Source organism: Peromyscus leucopus, chromosome 1 (genome assembly GCF_004664715.2).
Source record: "Peromyscus leucopus breed LL Stock chromosome 1, UCI_PerLeu_2.1, whole genome shotgun sequence".
NCBI classification, from domain to species: Eukaryota; Metazoa; Chordata; class Mammalia; order Rodentia; family Cricetidae; genus Peromyscus; species Peromyscus leucopus.
In genome coordinates, this window is record NC_051063.1 from 182,930,850 (window position 1) to 182,952,291 (window position 21,442).

At 47.2% G+C, this 21,442-nt stretch overlaps 1 protein-coding gene across 1 annotated transcript; it reads left to right on the plus strand.

Moving 5' to 3' along the window:
• The first annotated feature begins 1,377 nt into the window (after positions 1 to 1,377).
• Positions 1,378 to 20,448, plus strand: LOC114687075 (zinc finger protein 479-like). The gene is made up of 6 exons (XM_028861773.2): positions 1,378 to 1,843; positions 7,732 to 7,930; positions 8,965 to 9,056; positions 14,096 to 14,222; positions 14,835 to 14,969; positions 17,633 to 20,448. The coding sequence occupies exons 2-6, from the start codon at positions 7,879 to 7,881 to the stop codon at positions 19,174 to 19,176; spliced, it is 1,950 nt and encodes a 649-aa protein (XP_028717606.1). The 5' UTR covers positions 1,378 to 1,843; positions 7,732 to 7,878; the 3' UTR covers positions 19,177 to 20,448.
• Positions 20,449 to 21,442: the final 994 nt, after the last annotated feature.

Below are 21,442 nucleotides of genomic sequence, written 5' to 3' on the forward strand. Positions count from 1 at the left end.
GGGCTGCGGTGCCTGGAGGAGAGTGCGGCTGGAGAACCGAGCGCGGGGATGCGAGGCAAGGACACGGGAGAGGACTGAGAGGCCAGGGTGTCTGCATGAGGCCTGGGACCCCCACCTTGTCCAGCTCCGTCGAGGACAGTGGTCTGGGTAGGGGGTGCGCTAGGGAAAAGTGTGGCATAGCTCTCAGAAACTTTTGTTACTTTATGGAATTTCGTGTAACTCCAATTTGGAGAGTCTGGACCCTACAATGTATCTGGTTTTCCCTCCAACAACCTTAAAGTCCATGGGCGGCTTAGTTTGTCTCGCCTGTGCGGTTGTAGCTGGTGCTAACTGGGTTATTTGAACTCGGTAGACACACATTCTCTCCTTGTGAGGGTGTGTGTGTGTGAGTTTGTGTTGGACTTTCTAACCGTGTTTGCTTTTGTGTACGTGTGAGCTGCCCGTTGTGAGTTTTGCCCAACCGCCCAACTGTGCCAGTGTGGCTGAGTGTGGATTTGTACAAGCTTGGATTTGTACACTGGGTGACGTGTCTGTAGTTGAGCCTGACTCCATGTCTCATTCTGTGGGTCTACTACTGTGTCGCATGGTGAGTGTGAAATTTTTATTACATTTATCTATTTGTGCGTTTGCATGTGTGTGTGTGTAGGTATTTGGACAACTTTCAGGAGTCGATCATCTCCCACCCCGTGAGTCCCCGCGACGGAACTCAGGTTGCAAGGCTTGGCAGCAACCGCCTTTATAGCTGAGCCACCTAGCTGATTCCAGATTGTGAGTTCATACTGTGCCTCTCAGAGGGTGTTGGTGTGGATTTTAGGTCTCTTTGTATCTGGTATGGCGGGAATGTGTTGGTGTGGTTTGAAAGAGTTGGGGCTCAACTCAGCTGTGGGAATTTGAGTGGTCTGGGTTTGTGTATAGTTAGTGAGTTGCATTTCACCGATTTGTATGCAACGGATTCTGTACTCTTGGGTGTGTTTTATGTGTATTTGAGTGTGTTTGCTTATATGTAGGTAAGGGTGATATTTTGTACATACAGGAGCCGGTTTGTGTGATCAAGAAGTTTGATCATTGATACGCTACCTGGATATCTATTAGCTAAACCTGTGGGTACCCAAGGGAAAGTTGCACCAGGCAAATCATTTTACCCCTACCCAGTGACCTGTGGCATGAAACCCTGGATAATTTCAACCCAAGCCCAGAAGACGCCTCCGCAGTCCCAGTTCAGGCAGAATATACTGTTCTAGGACTGAGGCGCTCATGGAGATAGATGACTTCAGAGTGGCTACAGGGCAGTGGCATGGGACCAGGCAGAGGGGTCTTTCCTACTTACTAGAATGTGCCTGCTGGTGTCGGGGCACGGGGCCGACTAGGGGGTCTGGTGAAGGGTGGGCAGGGATCCAGATTGGGAACTGAGGGGTTTCTGAACCACAGAGCCACCAAGTGCCTGGATGTCTCTAGACACCAGGAGAAGAGGAGAGAAGACAGGAAATGGAGGAAACTAGAGTTTGCTCAGAGGAGGGGGTTGTGGTGGGCTCTTCAGGACACACAGCCAGGCATTGCAAAGAGGGATCTGGGAGCCCCTGCGGCATATTATTCTAATGAGCCAGGAGGAAATGGGAGGAGTCTTCCCAGACTTTAAACCGATCGGTTGGGAACCAGAAGAACCAGTTAGTCGTTTGCTTTGATGGGTCTTAGAGGGATATTTTAGAGAGAGACCCTTAAGGGAGTTAGGCTATGTCCAGAACCGTGGGGAGTTCAGGGAGTATTTGGGGCTCCACACAGGACACGTATGAAGATTCCTGGATGAGAAGGGTGCTCAGGAGAAAGTTTTGAACATCTGCAGCAAGTAAGTATGCATTAGTGCTCAGCTGTGGGTGAGGGCAGGATGCATCACTGGATGGGACTTGGTACCATTGGACCCCAAATGAGGCTGAAGTCGGCCTTAGAGTCAACCAGAGAGAAGTCTTCCATCAGGAGGGTGACTGGGAATTTTAGAATGTACTTCTGACGATGGCATGTCCACACCTGAGTACGCTCGGAGGGGATCTCAGCGTTTATAGATAGAGGCCAGGCTGAGTGGGCAGATTCCTCAATTTTCTTGGCATATAACTGTATGTCTGTGTGCTAGGGTGGTCTCGGTTTTTCTCTGAAAGATGTGTTCCTGGCACCTCAAGTGTGGCTGGATTTTTCCCAAGTCTGAAGGTATATCAGCATGTATGTGTGAGAATCTACCACGGGTCTCAGTGTCTTAAAAAAAAAAAAAGCCTGCAAAGTTGAGGGTGTGTTCAACAATTCCATTATTGTTGTTGTTGTTGTTGCTATTATTTTTGTTGGTGGTTGTATTTCTCTTTGATAATTTCACACGCGTATAAAGTGCATTTGCTAACAGCCCTTACTCCCTTTTTACATCTCTCCCACCTCCCCCCACCCCTCCACCCCATAACAGGTTCCTTTCTCACATTTACGCCTTTCTGTTTTGTGACCCACTGACTTTAACCAGGGCCGGCTGTGTGGCTGCAGGTTTGGACCGATCCGCGGGAGCCTGGTGGGCTCACCATTTGGTATACAACTGAGGGCAGTGACTCTTTCTTCCCCAGATCCCATTAGGTGCCATAGTTCAGTGGGGAGCCTCTCTCTAATCCGCGATGGCTGCTGGTCACCCCAGTCTGTAACCTCAGTCTTGTGTGGTGGCTGCGAATTCTGGAAAGTACAACATTGTAAAAAGAACGAAGTGTGTCTTTGTGAGTAGCAAAGTTCGTGCCAGTCTGTAAAGGGGGTCACCACATGTTGGAGGGCATTTTATGTCTGCTGAACCTGCCAAGATCCAGTCTCGGCTGCCTAACCACCATTCCTGGGTACTGAGCCCTGATGCTTCTTCGGGGCAGAAGCATAAAACTCGGTGATCCACGGATCCTTTTTTTTTTCAACAGCAGTTTGCTTCTTCCAGGAGGTCGCACTCACAGGGAAGGGGGGGGGGGGGGAGGGGGGAGAGCATGGCCACGTGTGGCCTAGCTGAAGACGTCGACGATAGGGACACGGTGCGGGGTGGGGTGGGGTGGGGTGGGGTGGGGGTGGAGTGGGGTGGGGTGGCGTGGGTGGCGTAGGGTGTGGGGGGAGTAGGGGGATGGGGTAGGGTAGGGTGGGGTGGGGAGGGATGGGGGTGGGTGGGAAGCTGAGGTCAGAGTGGAGAAAGAAACCCCCCTGGGACCCTGACGCTGGAGAAGCACTAAAATTCAAACCAGTGCACAAAAAGCGTATCCTCCATCTTGGGCATTGTTCAATTACTTGAAACATTGGGCCTTCATATTTTTAAAAACCTTTTTTTTTTTTTTTTTAACTTTTTTAAGTAGGTATATGTGTGTGTGACGGGGAGCTCTGTCTGTGCATGCGTGAGCACAAGTGCTCATGGATGTCAGATCCCCCCTAGAACTGGCTGTTGTGGGCAGTTGCCAGCCACCCTCTGTGCTTGCTGGGAGCCAGACTCCAGGACCTCTGCAAGAGCGACTGGTGCCCTTAACCACGGAGCCATCTTCCCAGTCCTTGAATCCCCATGTTTAATAATTTAAGAAATATTTTTATTTATTTATTTGTGTGTTGGTTGGTGTGCGTGTGTGCGCACATTCTGTAGCCCTCAAATGTCATCCTCACTTTTCATCTTCTTTCTGAGGCCGGCCGTCTCTAGCTCTGCCGCTGTGCTGTGTGTAGCCTAGGCTGGCGGGCCGGCCTGTGAGCTTCTTGGGCGTTGCCCGACTGTGTCTTTTATTTCGCTGGGGAAACAGACTAGAACGGCCGTGCCAGCCCTTTTACCTCCCTTGTGGGAATCTGAACTCCAGTTATCAGGCTTGCGTACGTGGCAAGCGCTTTGACCCACCTCGCTATCTCCCTGACCCTCTCCACCCATTTTTGTTCTCGTTTTTGTTTGTTCGTTTGTTTTGTCTTTGGGTGGAAAATATAAAAAGGTCAAACAACCAGCCTAGTGTTCAAATTAAATACAGGACAGTTAAAATACAGGACACCATTTACATTTGATTGCGAATAATTTTTAAAATAATTTTCAAGTATTATATGGGGTATATCTATAATTTTTAAGCTAGTTATTAAATACATTTTTTAAAAAATAGTTCCTTGGGGCTGGGACATGACAGCGTCAATAAAATCCCTGACGTGCAAGTCTGAGGAACCCAGGTTCTGCCCACACAAAACACCAGGCATGTAATCCCAGCACTGGAAAAGAGGAGCTAGGAGGGGCCCAGGGAGTCCTTGGCCAGCACATCCAGCTCAATAAGTGGATTCTAGATTGCAGTGAGAGCCCGTTGTTCCAAAAACAAGATGGATGGCTCCTGAGGAACGACACGATGTAGATAGACCTCTGGCTTCTACATGTACACGCATACACACACACACGCATACACACACACACCCCCACATATGAACATACACACACACATACACACACACATACACAACACACACAATACACATACACACAACACACACATATTCTTTTCTATAGGCATGCCCCAAGTAGTATTTGGGATGTTTCTATAATTGAAAATTGTTCTTTGCTTATCTGAAAGTTAGTTTTACTGTATTCCATGCGTTTTTATTTACCAAATCTGCCAACCTGGTTCCCTAAGGTCTCACAGCTAAGAATGGTCAATCGGGAGTCACCCTCCCTTCATCCCCAGAAAAAACTGACTCCATTACACACCTCTCCACTGTGTCCTCGGGCTTGTAGTAATACCCAAAGAGACCGGGAACTTGAGCACAGCAGAGTTTGATTGACATCCTTACTACAGAGCAGGCTTCTCCTGGTGCCTTGTGTTGAGGGGTACCGGGAACCAGCCATCTCCACGGGTGTCCTGTAAAGGAGTTGTATAACACCCTCATTTCAGAGTCCGTGGAACCTGAGGAGAAGAGTCATTTACTCAAGGTCCAGGTGAGGGGTATAAGTATTTTTGTTTCTTTACTATTATCACATACGACGCTGGGATGTAACTCAGTTGGGAGAGCGCTTTAGCCTAGCATGCAGGGAGCCCTGGGTTTTATCCTTAGGACTGAAGAAAGTAGGCAAGGTGGTGCATGTCCGTGTTCCCAGCTCGAGGGAGGCGAAGGCGAGAGAATCAGAAATCCAAGGTCAGCCTTGGCTATATATCTAGTTCAAAGCCAAGCTGGGATACCTGAGATTTTTGTCTTAAAGAAAAAGAAAAGTGTGTGTGTGGGGGGGGTTCTGTGGATATCATGGGGAGTGAGTAGAAAACTTCTTAATAAAGGGGAAAAAATTGGCACCAAAAAAAAAAAAAAGAAAAGAAAGAAAGAAAAAGAAAAGTAGTGGGGGCGTGGGGTGAAGGGAGCAATCAGAGAGTTAGTTACTAGGGAAATAGCCAAGCAGGTTAATCACATAAAAGCCAGGTAGGGTGGGGTGGCCTACGTGTAATCCCAGTGCGTGGGAAGAGGAGACAACCCCCAGAGAAAGCTGGCCAGCTAACTGAAAACGGGAGGGTCTAGTGAAAGGCCCTGCCTCAGCATATAAGATGGAGAAGAATCAAGGATGATGCCTGATGTCTTGTGAAACCTTGGGGCTCCACGGCACATAGACACAATGTGCACACGCACTCCCTCCATGTGCACCTCCCGACCACACGAGAGCATTCATGCATGCGCGCGTGCGCACGCGCGCACACACACACACACACACACACACACACACACACACACACACGTAGTCAGGCGAAAGAATTATAGAGGATTGCATGATGGGGCTCCACCCAAACCTAATCATTCCTGATGGAGGCCCCATCTCTAAACACTGTGGTCAGATTAAGTTTCTACTCTGTGAATACCGTTAACCCAACACATTGGGCTTAAAGTTCCTGCGTGAGTCCAGGGAGGGCTGGGGACAGAGCTGGGATTTGAACCTGGGCATTTAAATTTACCACTTTAGAATGGGATGAAAACAACGTGGGCATCTGGATGCTTACTAAGAGCTGTCTTTACTGAGTACTGGCTGTATTCCAGGCACTAGAAGTAGATATGATTTACAGTTGAGAGTTTCCCTCATCGCCTTTACGTTCATAGTGATCAATCTCAGGAGCGATCCAAGAGAGAATCCCCAAGGAGTTACGGTATTTCTTTGAGAATGCAATGTGCCGAGGTAAATTATGGGCATATTCAAGGCTGAGGCAAAGGGAAAAGATTTATTAGGAGAAAATGGAGAGACTGGGGGCTGAGAGATGGCTCAGCAGTTAAGAGTGTGCTTTCTTCTCTTGCGGGGGATCTTTCCCTGTACCCACAAATAGGAGTATCACAAATGCCTGTAACTCCAGCACCCTCGGTGGGCACTGCGTGCACATGAATACACACGCACACACACACACACACACACACACACACACACACAAATAAATAAATAGTAAATAAATAGAAAGTAAGTAAGTAAGAAAGAAAGAAAGGAAGGAAGGAAGGAAGGAAAGAAAAAAAGAAAGAAAGAGAAAGAAAGAAAGAAAGAAAGAAAGAAAGAAAGAAAGAAAGAAAGAAAGAAAGAAAGAGAAATTGATGAATGCTGCTTAGATACAAAGCTCATTGGTTTTGAAACCTGAAGGATCAATTGGCACCAGCTCATTGGTAGAGAAGCCATCATAGAAAAGTGTCCTGGCAGAGCATGTCAAAATGCTGAAGGTAGAATTTGTTACACAAATATGTGCACTCATGCAAAGTGTGTAGGTCCTGGGTGTGTGTGTAAGAAGGAATTTCTCATGAAGGCCCAGAAAAATCATCTAGAAAGTGCTTGTCCCAGCCAGCAGTCATAAATTCTTGCTTTAATTTTTTAAAATGTGCTCGCTCTTTGTGTATATGTACATGTGCCTCCTGCTTGTGCGAATGTGTGACACACCCATGCAGTGCCTGTGGTGACCAGAAGAGGTCATCAGATCTCTGGCGCTGGAGTTACTGGCAGTTGTGAGCTCTTCTGTGGGCTGTGGGAACTGAATCCAGTTCTTCTGGATGAGCAGTAATTACATTTAACTGCTAAGCCATCTCTCCAGCCTTGAGTTCTCTCTTTTTATATAACTTCCCGGCTCTCACATTGGCTAGGTGGGATGAAAGATTTCGTGTAGGTAGCAGCAAATTTCACAGTTTTCCTGCCCTTTCTTTTCTGTAGGCTGGGCAGGCTTTGAACTTGGGATCCTCTTCAGCCTCCCGACCAGCTAAGATTAGAGGCGTGAGCCGATCCGCCAGGCTTCTTCGACCTTTCTCTGGCTCTTTTTCTTTTTCGACTTTACTTGCTCATTTGTTTGTTTTGTGTGTGTGTGTGTGTGTGTGTGTGTGTGTGTGTCAATAGGTCGGAGTACATCTTGCAGGAGTCAATTCTCTTCCATCATGTGGGCTCACCAGTATCGAGTTTATGTCCCCAGGCTTGATGGCAGGAATTTTTACCTCATCCATCCACTTCCACCTTCTCTTCAAAAGGACCCTCCTAGGGCCATCAGGATGGCGTGGTGGGTAGGGCATTTGCTACCTAGCCTGGCGACCCCAGGACCTTCACATGTGGGAAGAAAACACTGATGCCACACAAATGCTCTGGCGCTCCTCAAAAAAAAAAAGTTAAAAAATACTTTAAAAAGAACTAGGACCCCTGGCTACCCTTGCCAAGCATGGCATACACCAGACGCTCTCCACTGATCACCTCATTGACCGTCTAGGGGAGAGGCCTCGTTGACATTGCTTTCCTATTAGGGACATGGAGCCTGAAGACATTCCGTCCCCACCTGAGGCCGCCGAGCTGCAGAGTTAAGGATTTAAACCCAGACCGTCCGGCTTCCCTAACCCTCACCTAGTAGTCCTACCTGTATTTCATACCATGCGGTACTTCATTCTCTCGTCATGAAGAGGAAGAAGGACACAGAGGTGAAGAGTAAAACCTCAGGTACTAAAGGTAAGAGACCCGTGAATGCTTTCAGAAAATGCAGGTTCGTATAGGATGGACCTTCCAGGCCTGACCACTGATGGCGAGGGTTTAGACACGAGACCCTCCCTTGCCCCCAGCATCTGCTCTCAGAATTCTCTCCGGGTAGTATGTCGGTTATTTGTCTATTGCTGCGATAAAACACCATGGCCAGGGCAACTAAGAGATTCAGGTGAATGAGTGCTCCCTGGGTAATTCTTCAACGTTCTCTCTGTGTTGGTAGAACACTTTCAGAGTCAAATGTTGGGATCGAGCCGTACAACCTTTCTTAAAATTTTGAATTACAGCTTTTTTGTTTATCCACCCCCCACCCCACCCTGTGGATGTATGATGGTAGTCAGAGGCTGACTTTCTGAATTAGTTCAGTCTTTTTACCATGGGGGTCCCAGGGATCAAACTCGGGTCCTCGGGCTTAGGAGCCGGTGCCTGTTACCCACTAAGCCATCTTGTTGGCCTGGCGCAATGATGTCTAATGTGCAGAAGACATTACAACTAAAAGTAATATTACTTCTCCTTCCTCAGCAACCTAGATCTTCCCCTGGAGGGAGTGCTTTCTGGCTTCTTATGCTGCCCAGAAAGTGCCACATTCATAACCAACTCTTTGTGTATCCATTACAGGTGTGAACTATCCATTTGTGTATCCCATTGCATGTGTGAACTATCCATTTTGTGTATTTACCCATTGCATGTGTGAACTCTCCATTTGTGTATCCATTCCATGTGTATCCACATGTGTGGAAAAGTATGCATAGATGCTTTTAGTATCTATAGTATCTATAGTATCTATGCATAGTTTTTCACACATGTGGTCGCCTCTACTGCGGGTACCACGCAGGGGTTTTGCTAGAATTGCTCTGAAGACTCACATACCCGCCCGGAATGTAGGGCAGTGCACAGTACACATCAGCGTTTGTCAATTGCATCCCCATTGAGGCTTTATTGTGAATGGGTTTTCCTACTCTTAGAAGCCAGAGTGGCCTCATGAATCCTTCCTCCTCCACCAGCCACACCTTCACCGAATCCTGATCGGACACCAAACCAGCCCCCTGAAAAGAAGCGAAAGATTCCAACCACCTTGCTGCCAACCTGGTACAAGGTAAGCTGTGGGTTTCTCCCTTTGACCGGAAGTTAGCTTGGTCTGGAAAAGGCAAGGACATTCCCACCTTCCTGCTCAGCTCAGGGGTCTGCCCTGGTTGTACATACATCGTACCTGCAAAGGACCACCTCATGGAGGAAGGTTTTTCTAAGAGGTGCGCCCCTCTTTCCTAATTTCTGCTCCTGATAGGATGACACCAACGTCATAATTTTCTTCCTTCTCTTTCCTTAAGATTTATTTTTAATCCTGTGTATGTGTGTATATATGTGCATATGAGTGCAGTGCCCTGGAAGCCAGAAGAAGGCATCAGACCCCCTAGAGCTTGAGTCACAGGTGGTTGTGAGCTGCTAGACACGAGTGTTGGGAACTGAACTCTGGTCCTCAGCACTCTTAACCACCTGGTTATCTCTCGGGCCCTTGCTTCATTTTCTCTATAGCAGGTATCGCCACCTGGCAAAACATTCTATTTTTAACTTGTTCATCACCCCTCTGCTCTTTCCCATCTGTGAGGGCAGGGGCCTTGTCTTCTGTTGACTGGCTGACACATTCCCCTATGCCCAGGAACAGATGTGATGAGTGGTGGAGACAGAAAGGTCTTGATGGTGGGGCGAGGGTGGGGGGTACACTTTCAAGGGCAACGCTAATGCAGATTGTCCTTTGGGGGTGAGAAGTGTATTAGTTCTGTAGATAGATAGCAGCGTGGCAGGTCCCCTGAGAAGTGTTCAGACCCAAGAGTAAGGAGAGGGGGGGGCTTCTTATAGGTCTCAGAGGAAAAAGGAAGTTTTACAGCTTGAGCCCACATCCAGGTAGCAGGGGGAGAGGAGGGAATTCTGCAACAGGAACGTGGGGCTACTAGAACGTCAGGGAAGAGGGGCCCATCTCCTTGATTTGTGCCCGTTATACTAGTGGCTCTCTGGTGTCTCTTAGTCTGGCAGCCTGAGGTCTGTGAACTTCCTTGGGGAAGTAAGAATGATGCCCACCATTCTCCTGGAATCGGGGTACCTTGAGAGTTGGTTAGAGGCTGGCAGACAGGCTCTCCCTCAGGAGGGGGCTTGCTCTTTCCTTTACAGAAGAAAGAGGCCTCTGCAAGCGGACCTGGCCTGAGCAGCCCTCTGGTCTGGATTTTTAACAAACACTTTATACGTCTGGGCTGAATGGGTGATGGACAACGCATGAGTGCATGAATGAAGGGGGAATTAGCGAATGGTTCTTCTGAGGCAGTCAGCCTTGGCATAGTCCACCTGGAGTCCACATCTCCTTCTTATGCTGGCGCTTCTGATTTTTCTTTGGGGATGCCTTGTCTTCCAACCACTTCGGACGAAGCTGATATTTTCTTTAAATTCTTTTAAGTTAATGACCTTCATTATGTTGTCCAAGCATTTAATTTAACATCATTTTCTTTGACAGTTTCACACATGTATACTCTATCCATACACACACACACACTGTCATCTCTTGCCCCCCTCTCCCATCCCTACTATGTCCCAACTAGCACCCCCCTCCTATTTTCATCTTTTTTTTTTTTCTGCCCAGGAGTGGAATTAAGGTTGGTAGCATTAGCACGGGTGTGGGGTTGTCTACTGGAGCATGGGAAATTTAGCAGGGGTTATACCACTGAAGAAAATGACACTCCCCTGGCAAACACTGACCCCTCCCCCTGCAATTATGGGATGTTGATGGGCCTACTCTTGTGCAGGTACCCACAGCTGCTGTGTGTTCATGAGTACAACGGCCATGCCATAACCAGAAGACAGCATTTCCCAGCATTCCTCTTCATCTTCCAGTTCTTACCTTCTTTCCACCTCTTCTTCTACAGTGTTCCCGGGGCCTTGGATGGGGTGATGTAGGGAGAGGTTGATCTGAACCTCACCCCACTTCCAGGCTTGCTCGGGCGATAGTGATTGCTTCACGGCTGGGCGTGTGACTCCGTCCTGACCAGTGAGAACTGGTCTGGAGACTTGCTTTGACCTCAGGGTTGCTTAAACTCCTGGGACAGAATCCTGGAGGGGCACTGTGGCAAGTGAGAGTTCCAGAGGAGAGATGGGGAGAGATGGGCAGCCATCAGCAAGTCTGAAGTACCCGGAGGCTCACATGGGCTTCTGCTCAGCAACTGGAGGACTGGACCGTCTTTCCTATTAGCAGCAACAACACACGCACACATATACATACACAATGCATTTACAGAGATACGCACACATGTACACACATACATATATACATACATACATATACACACCCACATATATATACACACCATACATATACACGTACACACTACATACATATACATACACAGAGACATACCCGCTATACACATACATATACACATATACCACATACACAGAGACATACCCACTGTACACATACATATACACATACACCACATACACAGAGACATACCCACTGTACACGTACATATACACATACACCACATACACAGAGACATACCCACTGTACACATACATATACACATACACCACATACACAGAGATTACATACATATACACATACACATACACATACACAGAGACATACACATACACCACATACACAGAGACATACCCACTGTACACATACATATACACATACACCACATACACAGAGATTACATACATATACACATACACATATACACTATACACATATACAGATACATTATACACATACCCAAATACACATATACCCACATATTACACATACATACACGAATATACATACTACACATACACGCATACATACACATATACAGACTACACTCATACATATACATACACATACACATTGGACACATACATCAACACATACACATACATAACCACTGTGTATACATACACATATACTACACACGTGGACATACCTACATATATATACACCACATATACATATCCACTGTACACATACACCACACAGACATACTACACAGATACACATATGCACACATACACCACTCAGACATACTACACAGACACGCACACATACACCACATACACGTACACAGAAATCATAATGTAAAGGTCACGGGGAGGGTGTAAGGACGGCACAAAGGTCACCCGATGTCTGGAACTTGCTGACATTTCTCCTATTGCCCCCCCGCCATCTGCATACTTGCCTTCAAAGCCATCGAGCGTAGAGTACACGCATTGTAGCACGCGCCTCTCCATACCTCCATCTGTGTTTCCTAAGAATGACGATTGTTTTCGGTACTGGAGACTGACCGGTGCTGCCAGTGACTCTTCCCATCTCACAGATGTGGAAACAGAGGCACGGGAAGCCACTCACCCAAGGACCCCCAGCTCTCTTATGGCGCTGTCCCTGACTCCACACGCCCCACGCCTGCAGCCTTAGAATGCTCACTCTCACACAGCGTTAACCTCTCTTTCCTCCTGTGTTCTTTCCTCTTGAAGCTCTTTCCCTTCGGTCTTCACCTTCTGCGTGACCTCCGCTCTGCTCCGCTCCGCTCTGCCTCCTGCCTCCTGGAGCTTCACCTGTCATCTGCTCTTTCAAGCGTGTGGAGAGGACTCCTGGGCATGTTCTTCTAGCACCCACCATGCCACACTGGGATGCCCCCGAGGCCGTGTCCAGGTCCCTCCTCGCTGCCCTGCCCTGTGTGCTCTAGAAGGACATATATTTAGCTGTGGCCATGTGAGGTGGTTGACTAGACCAGAGCTGCTGTCCTTATGGGATAGCCTGTGTGTGAGCACTTGGGGCTGGCCAAACCAGGGGCCTTTGATCCTCTTCTTCTTCCTTAGGAAGTTGAGGAGGGTTCACCCCAGTTCACCCTACAATCTGAACCAAAAAAAAATTGGGGTGTAGGAAAGGAAGTTCCTTTTCTTTGGTCCTTCTGAGAGCAAATACGGGACCAGCGAGATGGGGCCAGCGAGATGGGGCCTCAGCGGGGAAGGGTGCTTACGGTACCCAGTCTTTCCCAACGAGCCATCTCTCTAGCCCTCGATTATTAAACATTTCAAAAGCTTCTGCTTATGTCACAGGTTTCCAATATCCCATCTGCCAAACCTGGGTTCAGAATGGGAAGGCTGTGCCTGGTCACACACCCCTAGTTCCATTTCTATTGCTGTGATAAAAACACCACGACAAAAACCTGATGAAGGGGAGGGTTTATTTGGCCTGTAGTTCCAGGTCACCATCCATTGTTGTGGGGAAGTCGAGGCAGGGACAAGCATCCTGTCCACAGTCAAGAGCAGAGAAAGGACCGCACCTACGCTGCCTGCTTGCTTAGCACCCAGATGGATTTCTCTGCTCTTCCACTGTCCGGAGCCAAGACTATAAAATGGTGCACCCACATTCAGGGTGGGTCCTCCCTACCTCAATGAACTCAATGAAGACAACCCTGTCCCCTCTAGACCAACTTGGTCTAGACAGTTCCTGGCTGACACTCTCTTCCCGGGTGATTCTATGTTGTGTCAAGTTAATAATTGAAACCAGTGAGCAAGCTGAGGGCCACAGAGATGGTCAGCAGTTAAGACCATTTGCTGCTCTTGCAGAGGATCTGAGTTTGGTTCCCGGCACCTACATTAGACAGCTCACAATGACCTGTGACTCCAGTTCTGGGGGATTGGACATCCTCTTCTGGCCTTCACAGGCACCTGCACACATGTGACATAAACCATGTAGACACACACACACACACACATACACACACGCACACACACACACACACACATTAACACACACATACACACACGCACACACACGTACACATTAACACACACACACGCGCACACACGTACACATTAACACACACATACACGCGCGCACACACACATTAACACACATACATGCGCACACACACACATTAACACACATACACACGCACACACACATACACACACACACACACACACACGGTATGGACTTAGTGCGAAGTGAGGAGGTACCAGACCCATCTTCGCAGTCTGCAACGGTGTAGAATGTTGAATACGTTGAATACAGCTCAAACGCCCACCTCTTTGCATCTCCTCTCCTGGGCCAAGGGAAAGACGAGGCCTCGTATGAGCGGTAGTGGGACTTTGGTGTTATAGGAACCAGTGATCTTCAAAGATGTAGCTGTGTACTTCAGCCAGAAAGAGTGGCAGCTACTGGAGCCTGCTCAGAAGGACCTGTACAGGGATGTGATGCTGGAGAACTACGAGAACCTGATCTCTGTGGGTAAGGATCATCTTGCGGTTTGTTCTGGGTTCAGGAGAGCCTGTGGGTCTCAATTCCGAGAGGCTGTGGTTCATATGGGTGAACTCCGCCGTCGGACTAAATTCAGATATTGCAAATCGGATGCTCTTGGCACCATCTGAAGACGGGTGATTTTCAACAATCCTCCACTTCAGAGGTTCAGTGTGTAACTCATCTGCAGAGAGAGAGGAAAAAAACCAGGTGGAATGTGTTGGGAGTCAATGCCGCTCCTCTCACCCCCGACTCTTCACCAGTCTTAAGATGACTAATCTGGCTTAAGTCACAGGAGCACAGTTAAGCCAATCCCGATGGCCAGTGGGTCCAAGCATGGGCGGATTGGCTAATATGGAAGTGCGCTCCGTTTCCTGGATTAACAGAAATTTGAGCTGCTATGATGGGGAGGTGGGGCAGGACAAGTCGAAGGAGGCGATTGCCTCCATGTTCCCACTGGCTGTTCTTTGCTTAAAATCTCTTGGCGCTCCCCTTTCTGTGCAGACATTTGTCTAGAAAGGAATTCCTGAGAGGCGTGCAACAGTTGTTTTGTTTTGTTTTGTTCTGTTTTGTTTCGTTTTGTTTTCTTCTCCTGTGGAACAGAGTATTACATTTTCAAACCACGGTTGATCACCAGGTTGGAGCATGGTGTTGACCTTTTTGCTGAAGAGAACAGTGTTCCCAGAGAGCGCCAGCAGCAGCGCGATGCAGGAGTCAGCAGAAGAGACATCTCTGCAGGTGAGTCGACGGTTTTCATGAGGACATTCTGTCGTCTCGGTCACACAGCAGCCCTCTCCTCTGTCGCGCCGGGGAGTTGACAGGGCGTCTGCAGAACTTGATTCATTCGAGGCAAACTGTGCCTGTCGCCCAACCCCAAAGAGGTTGGCGATCTCCACTTTGGTGGCACTCTTCGTCCGTCTCCTTGTCCTCAGCGGTTGCAGGTGACAGTGACAGTCTGACTCCAGACATGTCTCCTGGATCTCTTTTCCTCCAGTGATGACGATTCCGCACTGCTCTTTCAGTTAATGCTCCCACCAGAATATTTTACTTTTTATTTTCAACTGTGTGTGAGTGTGCGTGCATGTGAGGGTACGTGTGAGTGAGTATATGGGAGCGTGTGAGTGTATGTGTGTGTGAATGTGAGTGTATGTGAGTGTGTGAGAGTGTATGTGAGTGTATGAGAGAGTTCTGTGAGTGTGTGAGAGTGTATGTGTGAGTGTGAGAGAGATATGTGTGTGTGAGCGAGAGTATATGAGAGTGTATGTGTGTGAGAATGAGTATGAGTGTGTGTGTGTGTGTGTGTGTGTGTGTGTGTGTGTGGTTTATGTCACCTGTGTGCCGGTGCACATAGCTATGCTTGGCTTTTTCTGTGGGAACTCTGTTCCTCATGTCTGCAGATCAAGTGCTTTACCCACTGGGCATCTCCCCAGTCCCTAACTTTCCTCTTTGGGTCTATATATAGTTCAGTGTCTTTACTGTTCAGAAGATGTTGACATCATTTTTTTTTCCCTTTGAGACTGGTTTCTACCTGACCGTAGTCTTTTAAAGTATCATTGCTAATTCACAACCCTCTGCTGACTGACAAAAATAGCAGTGCACTTCTGAATCACGTAGTCGGTACCCACCACGTTCGGAGCTTCAGAAATACACATAGACGGTTTTCATGAAGGCAGTATCTTAGCATGCACAAGTGGGGTGAGGGGGAGACGCTGTCTTGCTATATAGCCTAGCCTGGACTTGTTCTTAGAATCCCCTTGCCTCAGCTCGGAAGTGCTGGCATCGTAGGTACACTGTGTCACACTCAGCTATTATATGCAGTGAAGAAGAATTCCGAGTGACAGTAAGTAGTGTTCGTTGAAAAGAACGATCTTGGGATGGTGAGACGGCTCGGTGGGGAGGGTAAAGATGCTTGTGTCCCCCCCCCAAGGCTGATGGCCTGGGTGCAATCCCCCAGCTCCGAGTTGTGAAAGGAAGAAACTATCAACAAGTTGTCCTTTGACCTCCACAGGCATGTGGTGGCATCCACACGCCCACATCCACACTCAAAGACAACAGTCCTGGTGCACACCTTTAATCCCAGCACCCGGGAGGCAGAGGCAGGCAGATGACCTCTATGAGTTGGGGGCCAGCCGGGTCTACATTGTGAGTTGGAGGATAGCCAGGGCTACATAGTGAGATCCTGTCTTAAAAGGAAACGAACCGCCAATACTCTTCTTAGTCTAGCTTCTTTTCCCTTATCCTGGTCTTTTCATTTGTTTTTAAATTTTGCATACGCAGGTACAGGCTTCAGGATGACATTTTCTCACATACTTACTTGTTCTTGTCCATTGTCCGACCCTCTCCCCATGTTCCCCCCAGTAGCTCCCTTTCTGCATTTACAGGCATGTTTTCTATCACCCTCCTTTTCTCTCTCCCATCCTCTTCCTTATAGTTTTTTCCCTCTCTTGTGGTCCCCTTTCTAGTTGCATGACCTACACTCACCCCCTCCTAAATATGTGTACACACAAACAGGAAGACTGGAATATAGGCTCTCCATATGGAAGAAAATCTGCAAGTTTTGTCTTCCTGAGTCTGCCTTATTTCTCTTAACATAATAGTTTCCAGTCTTTTGAAATTCAGTATCCAACCTGCTTGATACTAAACAGTGCATACTGTAGCCATACTTCAGTTGTCCAAGAGCAGACAAAGCTAATTCGCCATGTTAGAAGCCAGGGTTGGGGCCATGGGACGGCTCAGCAGGTAAGAGCACTTGCCACAAAGCCTGACAATCTGTTGGATAGATCCCAGAACCCATACAGGGAAAGGAAAGAACCAGTTACTGCAAGGTGGCCTCTGACTTCCACATGCAAACTGTGGCACACCCCCTACCTCCACCGTCACATGAATTCCAAGAATGTGAAGACAAAGACTAGAAAGAAAATGAGAAAGGGTGGGGTGGACGCTTACCTGCTTCTGGTCGTAATCTTGGTGCAACAGGCATGACTGTACCCAGTCTGTGAACACCAAACAAACAAATATTTTATATTTTATACTTTTATACATATGTTATATTCTAATTGTTAGTAAACCTTTTTCATTAAAACAAAACCAGACATGAAACAGATGTTTCTGTTCTAAATCTCCTTCATGGAGCTGGAGAGATGGCTCAGTGATTAAAAGTGTTTACTTTTCTTGCAAGGACCAGGACTCAGTTCCCAGAACCTGTCTCAAGCAGCTCACAACTGCTTGTAACTCTAGGTCCAGGGCATTTGATGCCCTCTTGTGGCCTACACAAGCACCTGCACTGGCATGTATATACTCACATATAGACACACACACACACACACACACACACACACACACACACTTACCTCTCTCTCTCTCTCTCTTTGTTTTTATTTAAACTTTTAAATCTCCTTCAGGAAGGAAGACAGTAAATAACTCAAAGAGAGAAATCCCAAAGCCAGACACTTCTAAGACAACGTCACGGGAGAAGCTGAAGAAAGCAGATCGAGGGGGTGGTTCCAAGAGTTTGAGGGCAGAAAAGCCTTCCAAACGTGATGACAGGCCATCTCAGAACAAGGAGAAGCCATTTCAGAACAAGGAGAAGCCATCTCAGATTAAGGAGAAGCCATCTCAGAACAAGGAGAAGCCATCTCAGAACAAGGAGAAGCCATCTCAGAACCGGGAGAAGCCATCTCAGAACCGGGAGAAGCCATCTCAGAACCGGGAGAAGCCATCTCAGAACAAGGAGAAGCCATCTCAGAACAAGGAGAAGCCGTCTCAGAACAAGGAGAAATGTGGTTCATTTTTGACAAGAGAAGCAGGCAAAGCAGTCACTCCTGGGAATAAAGCGCGTGAATCTGTGACCCCTGGAACATCTTCGAGTCAAACATCAGCAACTACAACACCAAGGAGCACCCTTCAAGAAAAGTCAACTTTGGGGAAAGCCTCTCATGGAAAAACACAGACGGCCAGCAACTTCACACAGCCCAAGCTTAAGCCTGCACGACAAGGTAAGAACCACTTTAAATGTAAGGAATGTGGAAAAACCTTCAACCAGACCCTCCACCTTGTGGAGCACGAGAGGATTCACACCGGCGAGAAACCCCACAAGTGTGACACCTGCGGTAAGTCTTTCAGGCACCTCTCGTACTTCCTCACACACTATCGAATTCACACGGGGGTGAGACCTTACAAGTGTAAGGAGTGTGGCAAAGCCTTCAACAGCAGCTCCACGCTCAACAATCACCGCAGGATCCACTCGGGAGAGAAACCCTTCAAATGTGACGAGTGTGGTAAAACCTTCAAGCAGAGCACCAAGCTCACTCGTCACCAACGGATCCACACGGGGGAGAAACCCTACAAGTGTGGCGAGTGTGACAAGTGCTTCGGCCGCAGCTCATCCCTGAGGGAGCACAAGAGGATCCACACAGGAGAGAAGCCGTACCGCTGTCAGGTGTGTGGGAAAAGCTTCCGGGTCAACTCGCACCTTTCGGAGCATCAGCGGCTCCATCTGAAGGTGAAGCCCTACAGGTGTGATAAGTGTGGCAGGCACTTCCGAAACAGTACTTACTTATCAGAACATAAGCAGTCCCATGTGCCCGGGGCCCGAGTGGACTGCCTAGAATGCGGGAAAGTCTTCGCTTGCAAGGTAGCCCTTATCAAGCACCAGAAAAGACATGACGCCGACTCCAGATATCGGTGCAAGGGATGTGGAAAGAGTTTTAGGTGTAAGTCAAGCATCCAACGGCATGAGAGGCTTCATGCTGGGGAGAAGCCTTTTGTGTGCACCAAGTGTGACAAAGCTTTCACTGATAAAACCACATTGAACAATCACTTGAAAATCCACTCTGGAGACAGGCCAGATCCATGTGCCCATTGTGGGAGAACCTTTAAAAAACTGGCTACCCTGCTGCTTCACCAGAAAAAGCATGTTAAAAATAAACCCACCGACAATGTATAAAAGACCTTTAGCCAGAGCTCCCCTCTCTGGGTCTTTGGGACAGAGTCGAAATGAGAGAAACTATGTACGTGAACAGTTTCTTCATTTCTTAGTAGTTGTTTCCTTGTAAGCCAGTAGTTGAACACAAAAGACTGATTTTAACCCTTCCCCTCCTTGGAGCATTTGTGCAATATAAAGAGACTTTGTTGTTGTTATTATTATTCCAACAGACAGGTGCCACTATAAACTGGCACCTATGGACAGAGGCAAAGGACGCTATCAAATATCCTACAATGTACCAAGCAGACTGCCTTGCCTTCCAGTAACTAAGAATGACTTGGCCTCTCTCAAGCAAAAGCCATATGGGCATTTGAATTTGAGAAGGAATCCAGGTAGAGTGTTTTCTGCCAGCCACTACAGTAACCACTAACTAGGTATGGCTGTTCAAATGTCAAGGGATCAACATGAAATAAACATTTAAATGCAATCTCTTGGTTGCAGCATCAACATTTCAAGTCCCCAGTGGGCTGGTCGCTTCTCTGGCCCCTGATATCATGGTCAGCTAACATTGTCAACACCACAGAAGATTCTATTCAGAACTGGTTTAGATCCCAGTGATCAATAATTATCTCATGGGATGACTCTGAGAAACTAACTTCGTGATATTGAATTTGTGCCTTTTACAGCGGAATGTAGCATTTTGTACGTTTTGTGAATGTGTTGGAGCCTGTGACGTTTGGAGCACTTTCAGATCTCCAGTGGGTCAGTGCCCCACCCACAGGACTCCTACCTCTGTGTGTTCAGTGGTTTACTGATAACATCACTGATAACTGTGAGCATTTGTGGATCACTATCTACCTATCAAGTATGGTGCTGAACTCTATGTGAATTAGCAGACCTAATTCTCATCAGAGTCCTATGAGATAAGAACTGTTGTGTACCTAATTTTCTGTTGAGAAAACCAAGGCTTTCTTAAAAGAGTGTCTATCTCTCCTCTCTTCTCTCCAACCCCTCTTTTTTTTTAAGTTACAGGACACCTACCTCCATTGTGCCTCCGGCAGAAGGATCGGTAGGTTGCTAACAGTATTACTGATACATTTGAGTGTTTATTAATGTCTTTCTACCTATCAAGTATGGTGCTGAAATCTTTACATGAACTATATCAGTTAATCAATCCTACCAGTCATAGGAGATAAGAAGTGTTATGTATATTATGTACCTTATTTTCTTTTTCATCCTCTTTGGGTTTTTTTTGTTTTTGAGGCAGAGTCTCACTGTATAGCCTAGACTGGTCTCAAACTTGTGACAGTTGTCTTTCCAGGGCTGGGATGGCAGGTGTGAGCCACCAAACCTGGTTGAGCTGCTTTGTAAAGATGTGTTGTTTCTAATTTTGCACTTAAAGCAAGACTGCGTTGCTAATTTTATATTGCACTCTTTCAAATAGATAAGATTTATTAGAGATTTGCATAAAATGTACCTTTAAAATGTGTGTGTGTGCATTCGAGAGTGTGTGTGTGTGTGTGTGTGTGTGTGTGTGTGTGTGTGTATGCTTACATTTCTGTGTAAACAGCTCCTGACAGCAGAAAGCAGGAGCTGGGACAGAGGTCAGTAAACATGAAGTGTACAGATGTAGGTGGATCTAGCCACAGTCACGTGGAAGGTTTGGTACATGCCACACGGACTCATTTATGAATTTTCTGTCCAATGGTTGCTTGGAGGCATATAAAGATGACATCGAGTATTGGAACAGAGACCCAACATCTCATGAAGCTGAAAATATTTTCTCTGTGATCTTTGATGGAGAAAGCATTGGCTGGCCACCTCTGAATGGCAGATGAGCTGGAATGGATTAAGACTCCTACCTCCAATGTGCCTAGGGCAGAATGCTTAATAACATCACTGATAACTGTGAGCATCTGTTGATCATATTCTACTTGTCAAGTGTGGTGCTGAACTCTATGTGAATTAGCAGACCTAATTCTCATCAGAGTCCTATGAGATAAGAACTGTTGTGTACCTAATTTTCTGTTGAGAAAACCAAGGCTTTTCCTTAAGAGTGTCTATCTCTCCTCTCTTCTCTCCAACCCCTCTTTTTTTTTAAGTTACAGGACACCTACCTCCATTGTGCCTCCGGCAGAAGGATCGGTAGGTTGCTAACAGTATTACTGATACATTTGAGTGTTTATTAATGTCTTTCTACCTATCAAGTATGGTGCTGAAATCTTTACATGAACTATATCAGTTAATCAGTCCTACCAGTCATAGGAGATAAGAAGTGTTATGTATA